This window comes from Aquila chrysaetos, chromosome 5 (assembly GCF_900496995.4).
Source record: "Aquila chrysaetos chrysaetos chromosome 5, bAquChr1.4, whole genome shotgun sequence".
Lineage (NCBI taxonomy): Eukaryota > Metazoa > Chordata > Aves > Accipitriformes > Accipitridae > Aquila > Aquila chrysaetos.
The window spans coordinates 66,278,866-66,297,972 of record NC_044008.1 but is presented as its reverse complement, the minus strand read 5'-3'; the positions used below and the strand labels follow the sequence as shown (position 1 = coordinate 66,297,972).

The 19,107-nt window shown below is 35.0% G+C and overlaps 1 protein-coding gene across 4 annotated transcripts in view; it reads left to right on the top strand.

The window, feature by feature from the left end:
* TBCD (tubulin folding cofactor D) overlaps positions 1–19,107 on the top strand; it is a 131,501-nt gene that overhangs the window by 64,790 nt on the left and 47,604 nt on the right. For all 4 annotated transcript variants that reach the window (XM_030013158.1, XM_030013155.2, XM_030013157.2 and 1 more), the window contains exons 17-23: positions 5,022–5,051; positions 8,514–8,599; positions 12,458–12,538; positions 13,303–13,376; positions 14,314–14,431; positions 15,896–15,956; positions 17,499–17,521. In XM_030013158.1, the coding sequence (XP_029869018.1) occupies positions 5,022–5,051; positions 8,514–8,599; positions 12,458–12,538; positions 13,303–13,376; positions 14,314–14,431; positions 15,896–15,956; positions 17,499–17,521 (473 nt within the window). The remainder of the gene's footprint in view (positions 1–5,021; positions 5,052–8,513; positions 8,600–12,457; positions 12,539–13,302; positions 13,377–14,313; positions 14,432–15,895; positions 15,957–17,498; positions 17,522–19,107) is intronic.

Here is a 19,107-nt window from a genome sequence, read left to right as displayed (position 1 = left end):
AAAGTATTTATGCTGTTGAGAATTGAAAAGAATGCGTGATTGTTCTTAAGAGAAGGGAATTTATGGAGGAGAGGTTATAGAATTTGGTAAGAAGAAAGAATGGACATCTTTGAGAATTTAAGTCAGTGTGTTGTATATATTGAACTTGCTTTCTTAAAGAAAAAAAGTATGAGTTGCCTGTTTCAACAGATAAAACAAATTATCTTATGCAGATGTAAAAACCCCCACCCAATAACTGTATTAACTCAAACACAGGACCAAACAATATCTGTCAAAGAACTGGGTGTCTTTATTCCTAAGAATAAACTTCACTGTGAATGCATTTAAAGCAAAAAAAAAATTTTTAAAAAAAGCTGTTTTTGCAACATGGAAATTAATTAACAGGTCTATCTTATTTTTTGACTGAAAATTTGAAAGCTAATGCGTTTATAGCATAAGAAGGATTTCTCAGGGATACCTGGATAGCATCCTTATTTTTTTCTAGCCACCCCTCTGCTTGAGATTTTAAGCTGTTGAATGAAGCTGTAGCATAATTGCTGGGGAAGTGAGTCAGTTGCTTGTGTAATCATATCACAAATCACTTTGAATAGGTTAAAACCAAAGCATGGAAGCTAAGATGCTGTAGATTGCTGAGTACTGATATAACATAATGTTCGCATACTGTACAACTAAATTAATATGAACAATGCTACTTTCCCCCAAACTTCAACTCCTGAACTTTAGAAACTAGAATTTGCTATTCTTGGCTAATTTAAGTCACTTTATTAAAATAAAATCTTTAGTGGAAAACAAAGGTAGCTTTGCTTTCCTGAGAACTGCACGAAACATTAAGGAGTATAGATGGTGAAAAGTGAGTTATTTATTTGCTCTGTAGGAATTGTCCTAGGAATCAGCGCTAATATATATAAAGAGGAGAATTCTTTTTAACATGATTGCCACTACAGATGTATTTCTTATCTTTAGTGGCTTGATCTAATAGTCGTACGTAATCTTCATTATGTTTCTATGCTTAAACATAAACCGATAGTTTGACCATGAAATATGGTGCTAAATCAGATACATTTACTAATGCTATAAGCTTAGTGCAGATTGTGCTTCCATATTTCAAATGAGTACAAAATAAAGTACATTTTCTTCTCATTTCCCTCTTCTACTTTAAACCAAGCTATTGAGCATTCTGCAATTAGGTTATCTCCAGTCAAATTAATTTTTTCATTAGTACATTCTAATTTAGAGCTGGTCAAAATTTGGAATTGCTGTTTTGATGGATAGTTATGAAAGTACTGAAACCTTTTTTCTTACTTTAGAAAGGCAGGCAAAGAAAAACATTGTGTTTACTAGGCATTACTACAATTTCGAAGAAAAATACTTGGGAGTCCTAATTATTTCCAGTCATTACTACAGTTAAATACATATTTAAATAAACAACATGTTTTACTAGATTTTCCATCTATTGCAATATATTATAATTCAGAGCCCCAATAAAACAAAATAGCATAAAGAGATATTTTGAACCCTGAGGTTAGAGAGAATAAAACAAGACTGTTCTTTTGAAGCTCCAAAAGCATTCTGAGCTGACTTTTGCAACTCTTTCATGAATAATTATTATAACGAATAATCACATGAACAAGTGATCTTGGATTGGGCTCCATTCAGCTCTGACATCTTAAAGAGAGGGGTTTTTTTTTCCTCTTGGTTGGTTGATATGTTTTAAAATCATGACTTAGAGAATGTTTTAATTTTTTTTTAATATTGTTTTCAGTTTTTGTGGGAAAGTGAAGTACTCAGGTTACAAGGCTAGTTGTTCATCTTGGTTCTGATATCATGGAATCTTTAAATTAAGATCTTTGCATCCAAGTTTTCCATCTCCGGAAGGGGATTGTATGAAAAATGAAAAATTATTATTACAAAACAATTGAAGTATTTGGCATCTTTTAGGAATTTGCAGATGTTTGAAAGTGTGATTGAAATAGTAACATTTTCAGTTATTGAAAATAATCTCCTAAGTATTATGAAGAAAAATCTTTTGTGAAACATTAAAAAAGTTCTAAAGGAACAAGGAGGGAATTCTGTGAACATGAAATAAGCTCTAGAAAATTGCCTTTTCATTTGGATGAACAATATGTTTAATTATTTTTGTATTTCTATTTTACTTTCTTTCACAAAGCTTTAACAGAATAATATTGTGGGGATGGTTTTCCTCGTAACTTCTTCTGTTCAACGTACTCCTTCAGACCCAAGAAAAATAATTTACCATATCACATTTTTGTTACTAAAATTGGGATTAGATGCTGTTCTCCTAGAACAGTAATGTGTTTAAATTGTCACAGCTGGAATGTGCATTGTCTACAAAGCCTTCTTAAATCAGTGGTGAAATTTTCCAAATATAACTCTAAACACTCTAGGGTTCTGTTTTTTACATTCCTTTAAGGGCTTTTTCTGTTTTTCTTTTAATATCTTGGTTTTCATTGTGAATTTCCCCATAATTGGCTGAAAACTTATTTGCAGAAGAGGCACCTTTTAGCTTTTTTTTTAAATGCACAACAACAGTGCTGAAGCTGACAGAGGTTGGTGGTGATACATACGAACCTCCCTCAACCTAAGTAAACCGCTGTGAAACAAGTCACTATACAGTTTTAGTCTGCAACTGGAAAATTTTCTAGCTACCGAGCTATGTGTAGAGGACTTTGCTAGTTACTGTATTTCTCTTCATACTTTCATGAATTGTAAATTCATGACACAAGCATGAGAATCTATAACAGACTGATTATTTTTCTCCAAGGCTATTAAATTGAAATCATTGACATATGTATTTATAGTAAGGCAATACTAATATCTATCTTTGCAAGTAGTGGTTAAATTTGTATGTTTTCAATAGATAAACTAATCAATTAAATGTAAATTAACATGTAAATTAGATGTTTAGAATACATCAGATGAATGCTAAGTATTTTTGCCATGCTGCTGGACTATTTCTTAGATCTTCATGATTGTTCTTCTAAGTTAAAAAATGAAATGGTGATATTAGCAGTGGAATTTTAAAATTCCTACATTAAGTAAAGAAACGGTGTGAAATCTTCATGTACAATAACTGTTTTGCTGCAACATTGTCTATAGCCCCCTATACATCTTTTCCAATGATTTTGCCACAGTATATTTCAGTTCCGGGCCTATAAATATATATTGTAAGTAGAATAAAACTTTCAGTGGTTTGAGACCAGATTTATGTTGTTTGGACATTGAAGTTTCTGATTTAAAACAAAAAAACAAACAAAAAAAAGGCTTTACAGATTTTGTATCATTAAGGCACTTGTCTGAGCAGTACATTTTTACAGGAAATTGTAATGCAGTGATTAAACTATTAAATCCCTTGGATATGATAGTTGAGAGCATTATCCTTGCTGAAACATCCCTATGCTGAGTAAAAGGGTCTCAATAGCATAAAAGGAGATCTAAAGCTAATATGTAAGTTAAAAAGAAATAAATGATGCAGGGTGACATGAAATGATGTCCTGGCAAATCCTGGCTGGGAGCATATGTTGGTAGAGAGGTAAGGAGTGAAAAAAAATCATGTCAGAAGCTGGGCTACAGCATACAATGAAGAACAAGTGTAAGGCATTGCTGCAGCTTATGTTCCTGTTCTGGGAGGCTGCTTTATATGTTGCCCAAGGGTGTATCTACGCTGCCGCCACCACGGAGGATAGCCCATACAGTTCTACCCGCGGCAATCCTAAACTGGTTAGCTCAGGGGCACTGCTGGCAGCGTGGCTGCAACTGCAAGCAGGCTAAGGTGGGCTCCAAAACTTGCTAAGGTGGTGGGTAAGCGGTTTAGAGTCAGCCTGTGCTACGTGTCCTGCAGTGGATATACACTGCAAGCAGGAGCTGAACTAGCCTGGGCAAGTCTACAGGAACTGCAGTCATTATCCTAAACAGACATAACCTCAGAAATGCACTAAGAGGCTCTGGCTTCATTAGGGCTTGCTTCACCTGTGTTCTGTGAGTGCTTGCTCCATATGTAAAGTATGATACCTTGGTGAGCTAACTTAACCTTTTGTTTTTACAGGTGGATTACCACATGTGTACTGTATTTATGTAGGAAATACAGAAGCTCTATGTGTCAAAATTCTTGTGGCGTTTTCAGTAAAGATTGGGACTTCCCCTTGTATGTTAAATATCAGTTGTCAGGTGACAAGTGCTGTCCATTGCTGGAGATCTGTGGTTGTAGGTGGAGCGATACTTCTTAAGAGAAGTGTCCAGATAGTGATGATCTCTCCTTTCTGAAAAGAGTTAAAATTTACAGAAGTTTTTATTAATACTTATTATTGTATATCCTTTTAAGGAACAAAAAAATAATTGGCTTTTTTGATAGAGGGAGAAAATTCAAGCAGGGAGTAGGGAGCTAAGTAGGTTTTATTCTGTATACCATGCAAGTAGAGAGATTAACTTTATGGTTGTATTTGTTGCGTTTTGCAAGACTTTGAGTTTATGTAATGCAAAACACAAGAAACATACATTAATTTTGTCTTCAGGTTTTATAATTTCAGTGTTTCAGCGTGCTTTCAGATGTGTATCTTTCAAATAAGTATTGCATTCTCAATAATTTTTTGTCTGAAGTTCTCATTGACAAAGAATCAAACTTTGCCTATTATTAGCACATTATGTTGAAGTAGTCAGACAGAAGTGAGCTGTCTCAATTTCTGTTGTCTACAGGTATTAACTTTCAATTCCAGTGCGAAGCCTTGTGTCACTACTCAAAAGCACTCTTGTGGGTGTGACTAGTTTAATAAACTTGGCATTCTTAAACTGCTGTCATGCAACATACAGCTTTAAGAACACCAGAACATAGAGACGCAGAAACAAAAAAGCCCCGTGGGCTTGTTCTACTGACAAAGCTTACTTTATTTAAAAAAGAAAAGCCATGGGTCATTTATATTGTTGTGTGTTTTGAATTCATCATCTGGTGTTTATCAAAAAGCAAACCTGACTCGTTTTGGTATGTTTGTTCTCTGTTCCTTACTTAGGCTGCCTTCCAGGAGAATGTTGGGAGACAGGTACGGTAACTTTCCTGAATCTTCATTCATTAGTGCCTTGGAGGTTACTGTAAACGTGTAGTACCTAAAGTCAAAATAAGACGCCATGGCTTCAGAGAAATTGAGTAAAAGGATGTCACAAAATAATTATTTTCATTATCAGCAAACAAGTTCTTGTGGAATATTTTTCTGAGATGTGAGTTTTATTTTAATAATCTAGTTTTGGAAGCAAATGAGCTTTCTGGTAAATTTCAGTCATTCTGAAAAGCAAAATCAGCAGGTATGATGGCCATTCTACACCTTGCAAACTGCAATGCTCTTAAAGCAGGAAAAGTGCAATTTTTTGGTTATTTTTTTGTTTCATTGACTTTCTAGTTTTTAATAGAACAGCTGAAGTGTGCTGCACAATCTTTGCTCTGGTTGGTGATACACCACCTTAGGCTTAAGAGTCTTAAACTCAATATTTGGTTTTGCCTGTTGCACCATAATACTACCACGTAGATATTTGGAGAAATCTGTTACTCCAGGAGGTACCTAAGTGCTTTGAAAAAAAGTAAGTTCCTATGTAACTTAGCAACTTTTAAGTAGTTAAAATGCTCAGATAACTTTGATTTGCAACCTTGGAGGAGAAGCAAATAGCATAAAGACCTGGATTTCAAAGTGTCCTGGTTTCTCACCAGGAATTAATAAAGCTGAATATACAACTTAGAGGGGAAGAAAAAAGGGAGGGTGATGATTCAGTTAGTGAATTCTTGTGACAGTGCGGGCATGTGAGCATGGTTAAAGTAAATTTTGTTATCAATAAGACATTCCTTAAGGGATCTTTGTTAAAATCCTGTCTAGCTTTCCCTGTTACCATTCCTGAAGATCTCTGTTACGAGCCAGGATATTGTTCCTTTAGAACTATCGGTATTAGGCAACGTGTCTGTAACTGGTGTGTGTATTTCTAGATAGAATTAGGTTAATAGCAGAGAAAGGGTGCAAGAAGACTAGGAGGAAGAGGGTAGATATTTTTGGTGACCTGACCCAGCTGGGTTTGTGATAAGTAAAAGCCAGGGTGATTCTTCTCTGGGTCTATAGTTACTGGCCTGGAGAGGTTAGTTATCACACAGCAGCTCAGCCTGATTCCACTTCGTGAGGTACTGAATGAAATAAACACCTTGCTGTGACTTTAGTTCCAGGTGAGATAGGGCTCCTGGGTGCTGCAGGTTTAGAAATGCTTCCATGTAGCAAAAATTTTGTGGAGGTTTTTTATTCTTAATCAGAGGAGTATGGTCTCCGTTAGTTTACAACTAGAAAGTTTCCTTATTGACTCTGCTTTCACCCATGATTCAAATTTGTCAGTGTTGATAGAACACACAACAATTTTAGCTTGTATGTTGGCATGTTAAGGAGGAGTTTGCAGTGAAACAGTAAGTTTTCATGGGATGAAGAATGCTATCAGTCTCCACTTGGTTCCTGTAGAAGTTCAGAAGTTTTACTTACTGAACCATTCCTTACTGCCTAGGAAAATGGTTACTTAATCAGTGGATACACCCTCTGTAGTTCTTTCCCTGGATGTAATGTGTTGAAAGAGACACCCTTTCTCTGAATTGGAAGGAGCTGAAACATATTCTCCATCTGAATTAACAGTGCTGATAGTAAATGGTGGAGAAAAAAGTTGACTTCATTTACTTCCTGGTTCCTGCCTGCTTCACCTTTGCAATTCAACACGTCCTGAATCCAAGAGCTTGCTTTTATGGCCTCAGAAAAAGAAGCCATTGTAACTTACACTTCATGTAAATGAAAACTTTGAAAATTTTGAAGAATTTTTTTAAAGCATAAATCATGAGAAATGCACATGCTTTTAATGAGACAAACTTCTATATTGGAGAAGTAAGTTTTAAGTGTACTGACAGAATAGAAACTTAGCTTTTCCTCTGAAGTCTGTCTGTCCCATCAGCCATGACCTCTGTACTCATGAACTTGGTGTCAGGAATTTTGCTGTCTCACTGACATGCACTGTGGCACTGTGACCTTTGGCATCAAATTGGCACACTTACAGCCAAGTAATAGACAGCAAGGTCCAACTAGCAGCTAGAATTGAAATTGTTTAGCTGTGATTTTCCTTATGTAAGGTATGCATTTGCATATATTTCATTGTTTGTCTTGTTGTTTGGCTATAAAACATACTGAGGTATTTATCATGTGTACATTTTTCTCCCTAATCAGTGTTTCATTAGGCTTTTGGAGGGTGCATTCATTTCACCTTTGAGTTATTAGGGCTTGCAGGTAGTCTCTTGGATAAGCCATAAAAATTCTGTCTATCCTTCTTGGTTCAGTCAGATTCCAGGCCTTGCTTTTTTTGGACTGTTGGCATTATGCTTCCCAGAATAAGACCTCCGCAGTAGCTGACAGCTTCCCACTGCTTGCAGTATATACTTCTTTAATTATTCAAGCTTAGATCTAGAGATATTTTCTACTATTTTTGCATGGCTGTATCCTAATGTGGAAGGGATGAGTGAGCTGTAAACAAACAAAACTCTATCATATCCAGAACCTGTACTTCCACATAGCCTTATTGCTTAAATATCATATGATTGTCCCTTCTGTAAGTGAGTGTAGTGTCTCTCAGTTGGCTGTTTTCCATTTGTACTTAATTATGGCTTGTGGAGGCTATGCTGCCTCCTCTGTTCCAAAACACGGCCTTGCTGCGTAATACTATATTAAATCAGTCATAGCCAATCAAAATTCTGAATATCTGAATTGTATTGCTTATATAAAAAGGCAAATTTTTAGGTAGCAATTGCATATTTAGAAAGATAATTTATTTTCTAAAACCAGAATTTTTTGAACAGTGATGTCAGAAGTGTGATACTTCTGTAGTATTCAAAGTTTCAGGCTTTGCTGGGAACTAGTGTTCTTTTTAAAAACAAACTGACCCCAATTTTTTAGTTCATTAATAAATAAGTCATAAAATATATGTGTAAGTAGAAACAAATAGAAGTAATTGAACTGCCATATATTCTACGTGATGCATATCTTGGTGCCTAAATCTCTAATTTTGTACTACATAAAACTTGCAGCAGATACTTGTTCCTTCACATAAACTGAAAACATGTTTACATTTATCTAAACCTTCTTTTAGAGGAATAATTTTTTGTGTACATACATAGTCATGCATTCACCAAATATATATTTGGATATGACTTGAAGGTGTTAAGATAGCTATTGCATAGTTTATTACCTGCTGCTATGTACTTTGTTTATCACCGACTTGTAAGTGAAGCTAGGTATTTTGCTGTTTGTATATCCAATATCCTTTATACCTTTAGTACAAGTGATTTTACTAGAAATTAGAAATTAAATTTTATTTGTTCACTGCTTGGAGAGTAGTAGTAGATTTGTTTTCAATAATGTTGTGTATTTGGAAAGTATTTTACATTTTTAAATAATATTTTCTTATTGGGTTTTTTTCTCCCCTCTTCCCTATGATGTTTGTAGGGCACCTTTCCACATGGCATAGACATTCTAACTGCAGCTGATTATTTTGCTGTTGGTAACAGAGTTAACTGTTACCTGACTATAAGGTAAGTTTCCAAGCATTAGTTTTCCTAAACATGAGGGACCTCTTTTACATAATGAAATATTTGTCTGATTGTTTCACTTTACTGAACATTATGTTTATTAGTGTTGTTTTTGAATAAATTAAGATTTGATTTTTCTTATTTCTGCATCAGACTGCTTATTATGTGTAAGACACGGTGTAAATGTGACCATGATTTCCTTGTCTACGTGGAGGAAGCAGCCAAGAGGTAGTGTTTGCAGGTGTCACAAAACCGTCTAAGCTGGTCAAGATTAGAGAAGACTAGGGGATTTTGAAGAGTTGTAGTAAAAGGAGAGGCTGTTACGATGGCAGATAGACTCTGATGTGGGTAAAAAATTAATACCCATTTTAAAAAATACTTTGCACAAGTTGTTGAATTTGTGGTCTGTGCATGGACCTTAACTTGAGTGCTTATATTTTTCATAGATAGCTCAGTGAAAATCTAACCACAGTTCGTAGTAGTGTTTGAAAAAACAAACTGGTCACTGCAGTATGAAGTCTGCAAAGAATGTAATGGGAAATACCAGTACTGGTGTGGTGCTGTTATAAATCAGTGACTTGTCTTGGAGTACTGTGTTCTGTTCTGGTCAGCTATCTGAAAATACAGTAATGCTGAAGTCAGGGGAATTCAGAGGCAAGCTGGGTGCACAGGATGACTAAAATGAGTATAAGATTGCACTTCCTCATGAGAAGATGAAAAAGACTGAGGGCTGGGTTCTAGCTTTAGTTAGACAGACAGTCTAGCCTAGGTGTCTAGCCTCTCTCCATAGCCAATGCAAAGAGACAGGCACCTACAGAAGGTGATTCAGACCATTTTAAGATAGGTCAGATAAATTGCCCTATGGAGTTGCGTGTTGCTCAGAAGCCAACAGGTTAGAAAGGCTTGAAGAGATTATATTCTTGGGGAACAGAAATAGCAAACAGGTATATGATGGTTTATGCTCTGTTGCCAGCTTTGTGACTTCCAATGAGCAGTTTTTCAAGATGATTTGCACTGGAACCCTCTGTCCTCTTCTTGACTATTTTTTTTAATTAATATGTCCACCTCCATGTTGTCCCTCTTGTGCATAATCATTTCAGTCTGTACATACTTCACCTTTTACCTACTGTTGTCCCTTTTGGGGTCCACGCCTTCCTCCTACACTCTTCCCCAGAGCTCCCGCCTACTGAGCTGAGATGGCGAAATGCAGTGGCTTGGTATTCAATGCTGCTCTAGATCTGTATAGCTTCACTGTGGTTTTTGAAACTCTGGCTTTTTGTACTAGTGGAAAATTGAAAATATTCAAAATTGACAAAGCAGTTTTTATTTTCTCTCTTACAATTTTGGCTTGGAGACTAGTTATGTTCTCCTTACTTTTTGACAGCTGACTTGTTGATTTATTATTTTTTTCCAATGCTCTTTTATTACTCCTTTCATTGTGATTTCCACAGTTTTTATGGGAGTGTTACTTATCTAAGTGAAAATATTTTTACTGTTGATTGCTTTCTTCCACTCTTGTGCCTTTCTTTAAATTGTGCAACAGAAAGAATAAATTTGTAAATTCTTTATAAATAAACTTATGCACTTAGTAGCATGAATCCTTGAAATCATGTTTAGTGTTATTAATCAAACTCTTCTTTGTAAAGTATTTGTCGTCTCATTCATTATATTACTTTTAAAAATCTTCACTACTTTGCTCTTCAAGCAGTATGTCATTATTTGGGTCAATACTTAATTATTTCCTTATTTTTGTCCGAGTAACATCAAAGGAAAAGTACATAAGTGTATATTTGGCTGCACAGAAAACATGTATCATTATGATGTGGTAGCAAGAATGGACCTTTCTGATTGGTATGCCTTAAGGTGGTGTAATTGTTTATGTAGCTGGAAAAAGCTGCTTGAGGTTCATATTCCAGATCTAGAATCTTTAGCTGTCCTTCCCCCACCCAGATAAAACAATCCCAGGACACTTTGTATGCCAGCATAATACCGCTGTGTGAAAGGAAGCTGTGCAGGTGTGAAGGTTGGTACTACTAGATTCCTTTAAGCAATAAAAGCTTGAAAAAGATCTGTCAGTTTCAACAGCTAAATTTGGTTTTGGCTGATAAATGATGATATATTCTGGTAGAGAGGCAGTATCGTATATATTTATATATATATATATGGTATATGTGTGTGTGTGTATAAATAGTTGGTTATATCCTTTCAAATCTAAATATTTTTATGCACGTTTTTCATGCTGGGTGCCCTTTTGAAAGTTTTTGCTAATGTTCTTTGGAGGATTCAGCTCAAACATCATAATCTATTTCTGAGAATGGAAGGTAGAGGAAACCCATTTTGTATGAACTGGGAGTGTAAAGAGATTATGTGATTTCAGGAGTTCTGGGCTTGGTAAAAGCAGAGTTAAGGAAGAAGCTTCTTAATCTAAGTAGAGTGGGATACAAAAATCTTACCAGCAACATTATCAGGAAGGCTAGACTTCTGGCCAAGGTTACTTGCATTAAATACTCAGTAGGGTACCAAAGATGAGGACTGTAGTTAAAGGTGAATATAAACTAGAACTGAAAGTGGCATTGGGCTACAGACATGGCCCAAGAGATCAACTTTGATGAACCAGGCAAGGAAGTTCAGATTAAAATGGTTGGAAAGAATGGTGAGTGCTAAAACTAGGACCCAAAAAGCAACTACAAAGAAGAGAGAAGTACTCAAATATGGCAGGGGAAGTGTGTCTATTATTGTATGATCTTCGAGAACAGGGAAGGGAACCAAAGAGTAATGAATTTTACTACTTCTCTGCTGCCATCAACAACCAGTTAAACCAACTTTCAAATCCCCCTCTAGGGCTCGTAGCAGTAGTAGGTAGTACTTCTATATCCTGTATGGGCTCAAGTGACTGAGGTCTGTGCTGTGGATTTAAGGATTCCTACTCTTCCGATGAAATACATAGATATCATTATGGTAATATGCAACAGTATTTGGTTTTTGCCTTTGTTTTGCTTCTAATTACACACACATGTATTAATGGAACACTATTATGGTTGCAAAGTTAATCACTCAAAAGATATGAAAAGGTGAAATTAAGGTAATCCATGTGTCCTTAATTTTGTCTATTTGTGCGTGATGTTTTGACACAAAGACATTCTACTGATTGTTTAGCTTTCCAAGAATATTTAGCATACATCAGATGTACTAAAAAAAACATTTCACTTAACTTCTGTTGACCTTAGCTTTCAATAGTTGATGCTTCTGAAGATTGGAAAGCAAGTGCAGCTGTAAAGTTAGGTAATTATGCAGGCTACCTAGGTAATTAATTCTGGTATTCCCTTGCATCTTAGGTCTTGACTTGGCAGCTTTAACATTTTTTGTCAGAATTGATTTTTTTGGTGTATGTTTGATTTTTTAGAAAGGACAAATTGAAAACCATATTCAATTTTGGAGCCCTGTATTTAGGAAGATGTAGCACATTTCTATAACTTAATTTTACTGTGTACTGTGGATTACATCATACATACATTTCTCCAATTCGAAATAATTGTATAAGTTAATATATACATCTAGATTTTCTAGACTGTAACAATGGGAATTGAATGTTTATTTTTGCTTTTTGTTACTGTCAAGCTTTTTGTATGTATAGTATTTATAAAGAATCTGAAAGTTTTACAAAAGTTATTTACATTTTTTTCAATAATTTTAAAATATTTCCTATTGTATTATTTCATTCCGCTGCATCTCATTTAGGAGAAGGCATGTTTAAGTAATTTTTTCCGTTGCTTTAAAACTTTAAATCTTTGGAGTAACTTGTGTTACAATGCACGCAGATGTTGATTCTGTACTCTCTCTATATGGGCATTTCTTTTCCAGTGTGTATATTGCTGGCTTTCCTGAGTATACACAGCCAATGATTGATCATTTAGTTAACATGAAGATTAATCACTGGGATAGGTAAGTTCATAAAGTCTAATTATTAATATCCAGGGACTGACTGTTCTGCATATCATGCTTTCCTAGATTATTTTTGTAAATTTTACTTATACTAGAGTTTGCCATAGCATTTGACTGAAGGAAAGTGGACAAGTAGTAGCTCATGTCATCTATCCTCCCTAGCATATTGTCACTTAAAGCATGTTTATGAATTTTGTCTTTTTACCATGACCTCAATCTGTTAATAGATTAATAAAACACATTTATATGGTATATAGTGTATGTGAGGGGTAAACACTATCACCATACAATTATCATTATTAAAGTAGATTTCATGCATAGAGATGGTGCTTAGTCATATTCAGTGTTCATGAAGATTAAAATGTGTACATATAACACAAATGAGATTGTATCAGTGCTGATAATAGTTTGCATCATGAGAAATAATAATAGTTTACTGTAGTGTCCTTGCCAATGCATAGAATGAGCCCTCAGGTTCTACCGTCCACACTTAAGTTTTTCTTTGTCTCTTTCAGCAATAAGTTCTATTCATATAGCTAAAAGCTAGCTGTAGGCTGTCTGTTTGGTCCACTGTTTTGTTTTGTTGGCTTTTTTTGAAGGTGGGAAGCATAGGATGGACAAAGAATACTGTAATTTTTAATGTTGTTGGGGTCTTTATTTTGCTCAGAGACAGGAGTCCCTTCCTGACATTATTTTTTTTAATACATTACTTCTACTGAATTGCTAACCCAAAAAAATCCCAAACTGCTTTTTTACATCTTCAGTGTTATTCGAGAACTTTCAACCAAAGCTCTGCATAACCTTACTCAACGGGCTCCTGAGTACATGGCAGATGTGGGTAGGTAACAAGTAAGTTCTGCATAGTGTGCCATATCAAGCTTTCTAGCTTACATAGCAAAAATGTACTAAGAAGATTTAAACATGCACCATGACTTAATAAAAATTAAGATTTCCCCTGTAACTTAATACGGTGTAGTGACACTAATAGCTTTACCAGTTTTCAGATTTTATACAAAAATTATAAAATACTGCCAGATCTTTTTTTACCTGGCGACTGGACTTTATTTACCTGGGTACACTGGACCCTACCAGTTCCAAGATGAATAAATGGGTGTAGTTCTGTTGCAACAATTCAGGCAGCTAGCCCTCAAATTCCAAGCTTTTGCTTTGTTAATATGGCTTTGATGTCGTAAAGGGTGGGGGGATCTGTTTTGTCTTGTCCAGTCTGACATCTTCAGAAGAATTCCTTTTTGACTGTTGTGTGTGTAATCAAATGTTCCTTAGCATGAATTCAGGATCCTTTGCTTAGCCCACTCAAGATTCTGAGGATGTACTAGCTGCTTTTTATTACGGCTGAAAGACAGCAGCTGACACCCAGGTGAATCTGTAGTTACAGATCTTACCTAGGGTCGCTATAGTGGACTAGGAAGGTGGCAGTTTATATGGAAGTAAAATTCCATGGAACTACAAGCCTCATTTCCCTTACAGCTCAGCCAGCCCAATGCCTAACAGCAAGTGTGTTAGTTACTCCAAACAGGGAGGTAGTTGTGAGTACAGAATTTCTTGGTGTGGTTTACTATGTTTTGTCAGAATTTACCTACGTTTTTAAAACTTGGTTTTCATATAGTGGCCAGGATATATTGGCCTGACTTTCCAGAAATGGTTTTCCCATGTTATTTCTAGGCCTACATGATTACATTTAGAAGTGTGATCTGTCACTATGCTTTGTTTTAAAAAAAAAAAAAAAAAAAAAAAAATTATTTATTCTCTTTCAGTTTTGCCAAGACTTCTACCTTTATCAGTGGGCACAGATCTGCACACACGCCATGGGGCAATTCTTGCCTGTGCTGAGATCACCCATGCACTGTGTAAACTAGCAGAAGAGAATAATAGGTATAAATGCAAGATTATCTTGACTATAAATTTTCCTTTCATGTCTGGTCTATTGAAAGCTTCCTGAGTGTAATTATGGAAATCTCCATCTTACTGAACTTCTTTTCCATTGAATTTTTGTTTGTTTTGATCAGTCATGCCAAGCCTTCACATTTTATTCAGTGATGGTATAAACTTAAGTCTAAATTCATCATCAGGAAATTGACATCATTTGCTGCCTTACTTGGAATGTTCAAAGTTAACATTTAAATACAGATTAAACCCCCTTTCCCCATAAGTATGCTGTCTTTCTTGTGAGGGGATGGTCTTTCGTCTTCAGTGTTAGAGAAATACTTTCTCAAGCAGTTTGTTGAGTTGGACTGATTTATTTGTCACTGCTGAATGCTGGTCCAGATATATAGAGAGAGATATATATATAGGTGTGTGTACACACACACCTATTACATATAGGTGATGTAGGCAGAATAACTGACAAAATTATTTGGAGATGTCTTTGCTTTAAAGACATCTGTGATTAAAGAAATGAGTCATTTGCCTTTATTTTCTTTCACAAGAATCACGTGAAAAATCGTTGAAAATCTTTTAGATTCTAGAATCTAGAATTTGGCGGTTACGTTAACAGTAAAATTTTATACTAGCATGATGAAAATTGGAATGGGCGGGTGTTTCAGATCAAGGCAGTGGAAAATAAGACTCCAGAGTGCCAACTTCACTGAAAATACAGTTCTGCAGGAATCATAGATACATGTATGCTGAGGAAATATATTTTAAAAAACAGACAGACTTTCTGGGTCATTTTTGTTCTACAAGTTAGATAATTACTCTCTGATTAGTCTTTTTTATTTTACTTCTGAGAACATTCTGATGCAGTCATACAAAGATACCTAAAGTGGTGACATTTAACAAATTTAATGTTATCATTGTTTGTACAAGCTAAATATACTGAGATAAATTCAAATAATAGATATCAAAAGTGTGGACTGATTTGTATGGCTTTGATTATTGACAAATAGGAATTGTATTTTCCAACAGTGTCTATCAAAAGTATTTGTGTTAATCTTAAGAGTTCCCTTTTCAAGTAGGTTGAAAAATTAGAGAAAAAGATGCAGAGCATTTTTAGTAGGAGGAAATACTTGAAATTGATGGAAAAATCGTAGAAGTGTAGGAGTCCAAAAATACAGCTGAACTGAGAAGGGTTACTGGTGTGTTACTGATTACAATGTTATTAGTAAGTGACACTAATTTTTTTATAGTCCTTTAAGAATGAGTTTGCTACATGATAAGGAAAGCACTTATGTTATGTCTGCTGAACTATTTAAATTTAAATATTGCATATTTCTGTTGAGCATAGTTTGGAAATCAAATGGTTGTTTTTCTGTTTGAAAGTACAATGAAGTCATGGAAGAAAAATTATTTATAGCATGATTAGGAAACCAGTCTTAAAAATTTTGTATACCTTTACAGATCTGTAACGTATTATTTCGATGAAAAATCATTGGAGGGACTTAAGCAAATCCATCAAGAGGTTTGTAACAAGTATAAGTGTATCTTTTAACGTGGTATGTTGTATTATTTTTAAACAAACATTTACAGTTAAGACAGCTGTTCTCCACCTTCCTCTTCCCCTTGCCAAAAGTAAACTTTCTCACAAATAGGAATTTGGACGCACACTCCAGACTGTCTGATAGCTACAAGTCCTTGATCATGTGTCTTGCTCCAGTATGATTTTGTATTTGGTCCCTTTCTGTTCTGCCAGCTTCTTAGCTAAGCCTCTTTCTCTGATGCTGTCAGTTACGGTTCTGAAATACTGCATGGGGTTTTGCTTTGTTTTTCTTTCCCATTCTGTTTCTTTGCCAGTTCTGTACATACTAACTGCCCTTGCAGATAGATGTATGGCAGTTGCCTTAATGTGACCATGCTCAAGAGAAATCTCCTAGTGAGTCCATTCTCTGTCCTTCCTATTATTTTTTTTTTTTTTTTTTTACTTCATTGGGGTTTCATTGCTAAATCTTTGCATTCATAATTGACTTATTTATAGACCTTGAAAGTCATATTCTGTATTTCAACTGATGCATTGTCTTTATTTCTACTTACGACAAATGAAGTCTTGTCCTGCTCATAGCAATTTAAAATGCTTCTACAGAGATAATTTTGCCTAACTTGTCTCTTTAATTCTAAGTCGTCCCATGTTGGCACCTATTTCTTCACCTTATGGAACAGACAATACTTCAGCATTCACGCTCCTACTCGATTTCTGCAGTATCTCTAGTACCTTTAGTCCCAGTTCCATTGTGCTAAAGCTGTGAGGCTTCACCATTTACCCATTGTGCTTTAAAGTACACAGGTGCTTGCTTAATTCTGTGCATAGGTGAGGCTGCTGCTACAGGTTGAAAAACCATCTTTGTCCTTGTTTAACTTTCTCATGTTGAAATGCTCGAAAGCTTGATCAGCAGTATCTGTACTGTTACAATGGCCTTAATTTGTTATGATACTTTCCAGTTTCTGCTGTTGTCTGTTCTTATAATTAATCTGTAAAGGTGGTATAAACTCCTTCTTTTTAAAAATCTGTTTTTTGGGTTTTTTACTACATAGAAGTTTGATAATCTCTGATTTTTGAAGATGGCCTACTGTAATGTTAAGAATGAGATAAATAGTTTCAGTTACATTTGAACTTTTAAGTTTTTTCTGTTTAATCTGTAGGTAACAAAGTTATTTTCAGTTTTCAGACAATGCAGTATATTATCATTTTAGAAGGGTCAACTGTGGAAAGCAAATGTATTTCAAAAAGCCAAACTAGCTTCCAGGGTATGTGCAGGAGCAGCTAGGATTTGGAATTAAGGAAGTTAGTGCTTTATGAATCTGTTAAATTGATTTTCTTTGAATGTAAAATTCAAATGGATATAGAGAGGTTTTTTTAAAAAAGATTTTTCCTTTGAATTTTATTTTTAAAATAACTCAAAGTGTTGCGTAGCTCAGTATATAGACGTTGCATGTGAGGAGGAAAAATGAAAACACTTGTATCAAATTAACTCTGCTATTATTAATGTTTGCTTTTTTTTCCCCCCAGCTTTGCAGTCGTCAATTGTACAGGTAAGAAAATGGATGCAAAAAAATTATTTTACTGGAAAGTATCAATTAGAAGTAATGAAAACAGTAGGATCCTAGGGTGGGTTTTTTTGGTTTGTACAAGTTAGTTACACCTACCATAGACTGCCAGTCTCTCTCAGTTCATCAGAATGCAAGTGCATGCATTCTTTTGGCTTTGTCTACCTATTACAGAAGGTGATGTCGTTTTATAATGGTTGTGGTGTTTCAAGAGTACAACTCACAGGCATGTTAGATTAATGGGAAAGTGGTAAGTACTGGTCTCAATATTGTGATAGAGACAGTTAAAGAAAGGAAAGAATGTGAAACAGAATATGCTCGCTAATCCATGGCTTCAGCAGTGTGTAATGGATTTCTTTCCCATTATTCACCTGTACTGTATTAGTTGTATGGTTCAAATAGGTCTATAGAAATTACCTTTAACTAGCAAGTTAATGGATCCAAAATTTATTTATTTTTTTTTAAAGGAGCTTCTGTCTAAATTCTAGAATTACTTTCTCCATCCTGTGTAATGAGTAGGCCAGGAGTATTACAAAAGGTTCAATGCAATTTTTCAACTCCTGTGCCAAAGAAAATGTAAATGAGTTTTCACAGAGTTGTTTTTCATTTCCTATTGAAGCTTCCAGGAAATAAAGGGAGTTTGCCTAAGTAACTGTTTAGTAAATGTGAATTAAAACTGGTATGTGACTTCAGAGTTTGTTCCTAAATTTAAGGAAATCAAAACATAATTAATGGCTTGTATTCCCTAATGATTGTATATGCGAATGAGGGTGTTTTTCTGCTTTAACTGATATTCTTTGAGCTTTTGGACAGTTTAGTTCACTTCTTTGCACATGACATATCTGAAAACAGTAAACCTTAAGTAGTTTTTTGTGTAAATATTAATTATAATTTAAAGAATTTTTATGTAAGTTTTTGTATCCTGAAACTTTCTGAAAAAATGTTAAAATTTATTTCTTGAGGGTCATACATACTGATGTGAAACTTCCACTCCAAAGTTAGCTTGTAGTGGTGGATGGTTTTAATGCTGATACTGTATATTAGTGTCTCTGTGGGTGGCTGTCTTGGCTCCCATAAATTCTTTAATGTCAGGGTGGAGCTTGGGTGTAATTTGTTTTTGTCATAATATGCACTTCTTGCACTTAATGGTATTTATAAGATGCCTACAGAAATGTTTTCATTCTAGATAAGACTTATAATTCAACTCCAAGCAAAATTGATTCACTGCTGTTTAATACTAAGGCTGAGACAGGGATGTCTACTATAATCCATATTTTAAAATATCGGTATGCATAAAATATTTTAAAACAGGACAAGAAAAATAAACTAGGTTATAAAAACAAACCAGCAATTTGAGTATTGCTGGGCAAGCATTTAGTGAAACAAGCCAAACTTGTTTCGTGATGAGTAATTATTGCACATAATATTCCAAAGATTTCCATTTGAGAAATTGCTACTGGGAATTTTCAGTGTAACAACATCTTGTAGGAATGTTGAAAACCAGTGTGTTTTATTTGTGTTTCTAGTTTTTAAACTGCATTAACAAATAGCATCAGGCCACACATCTCAAA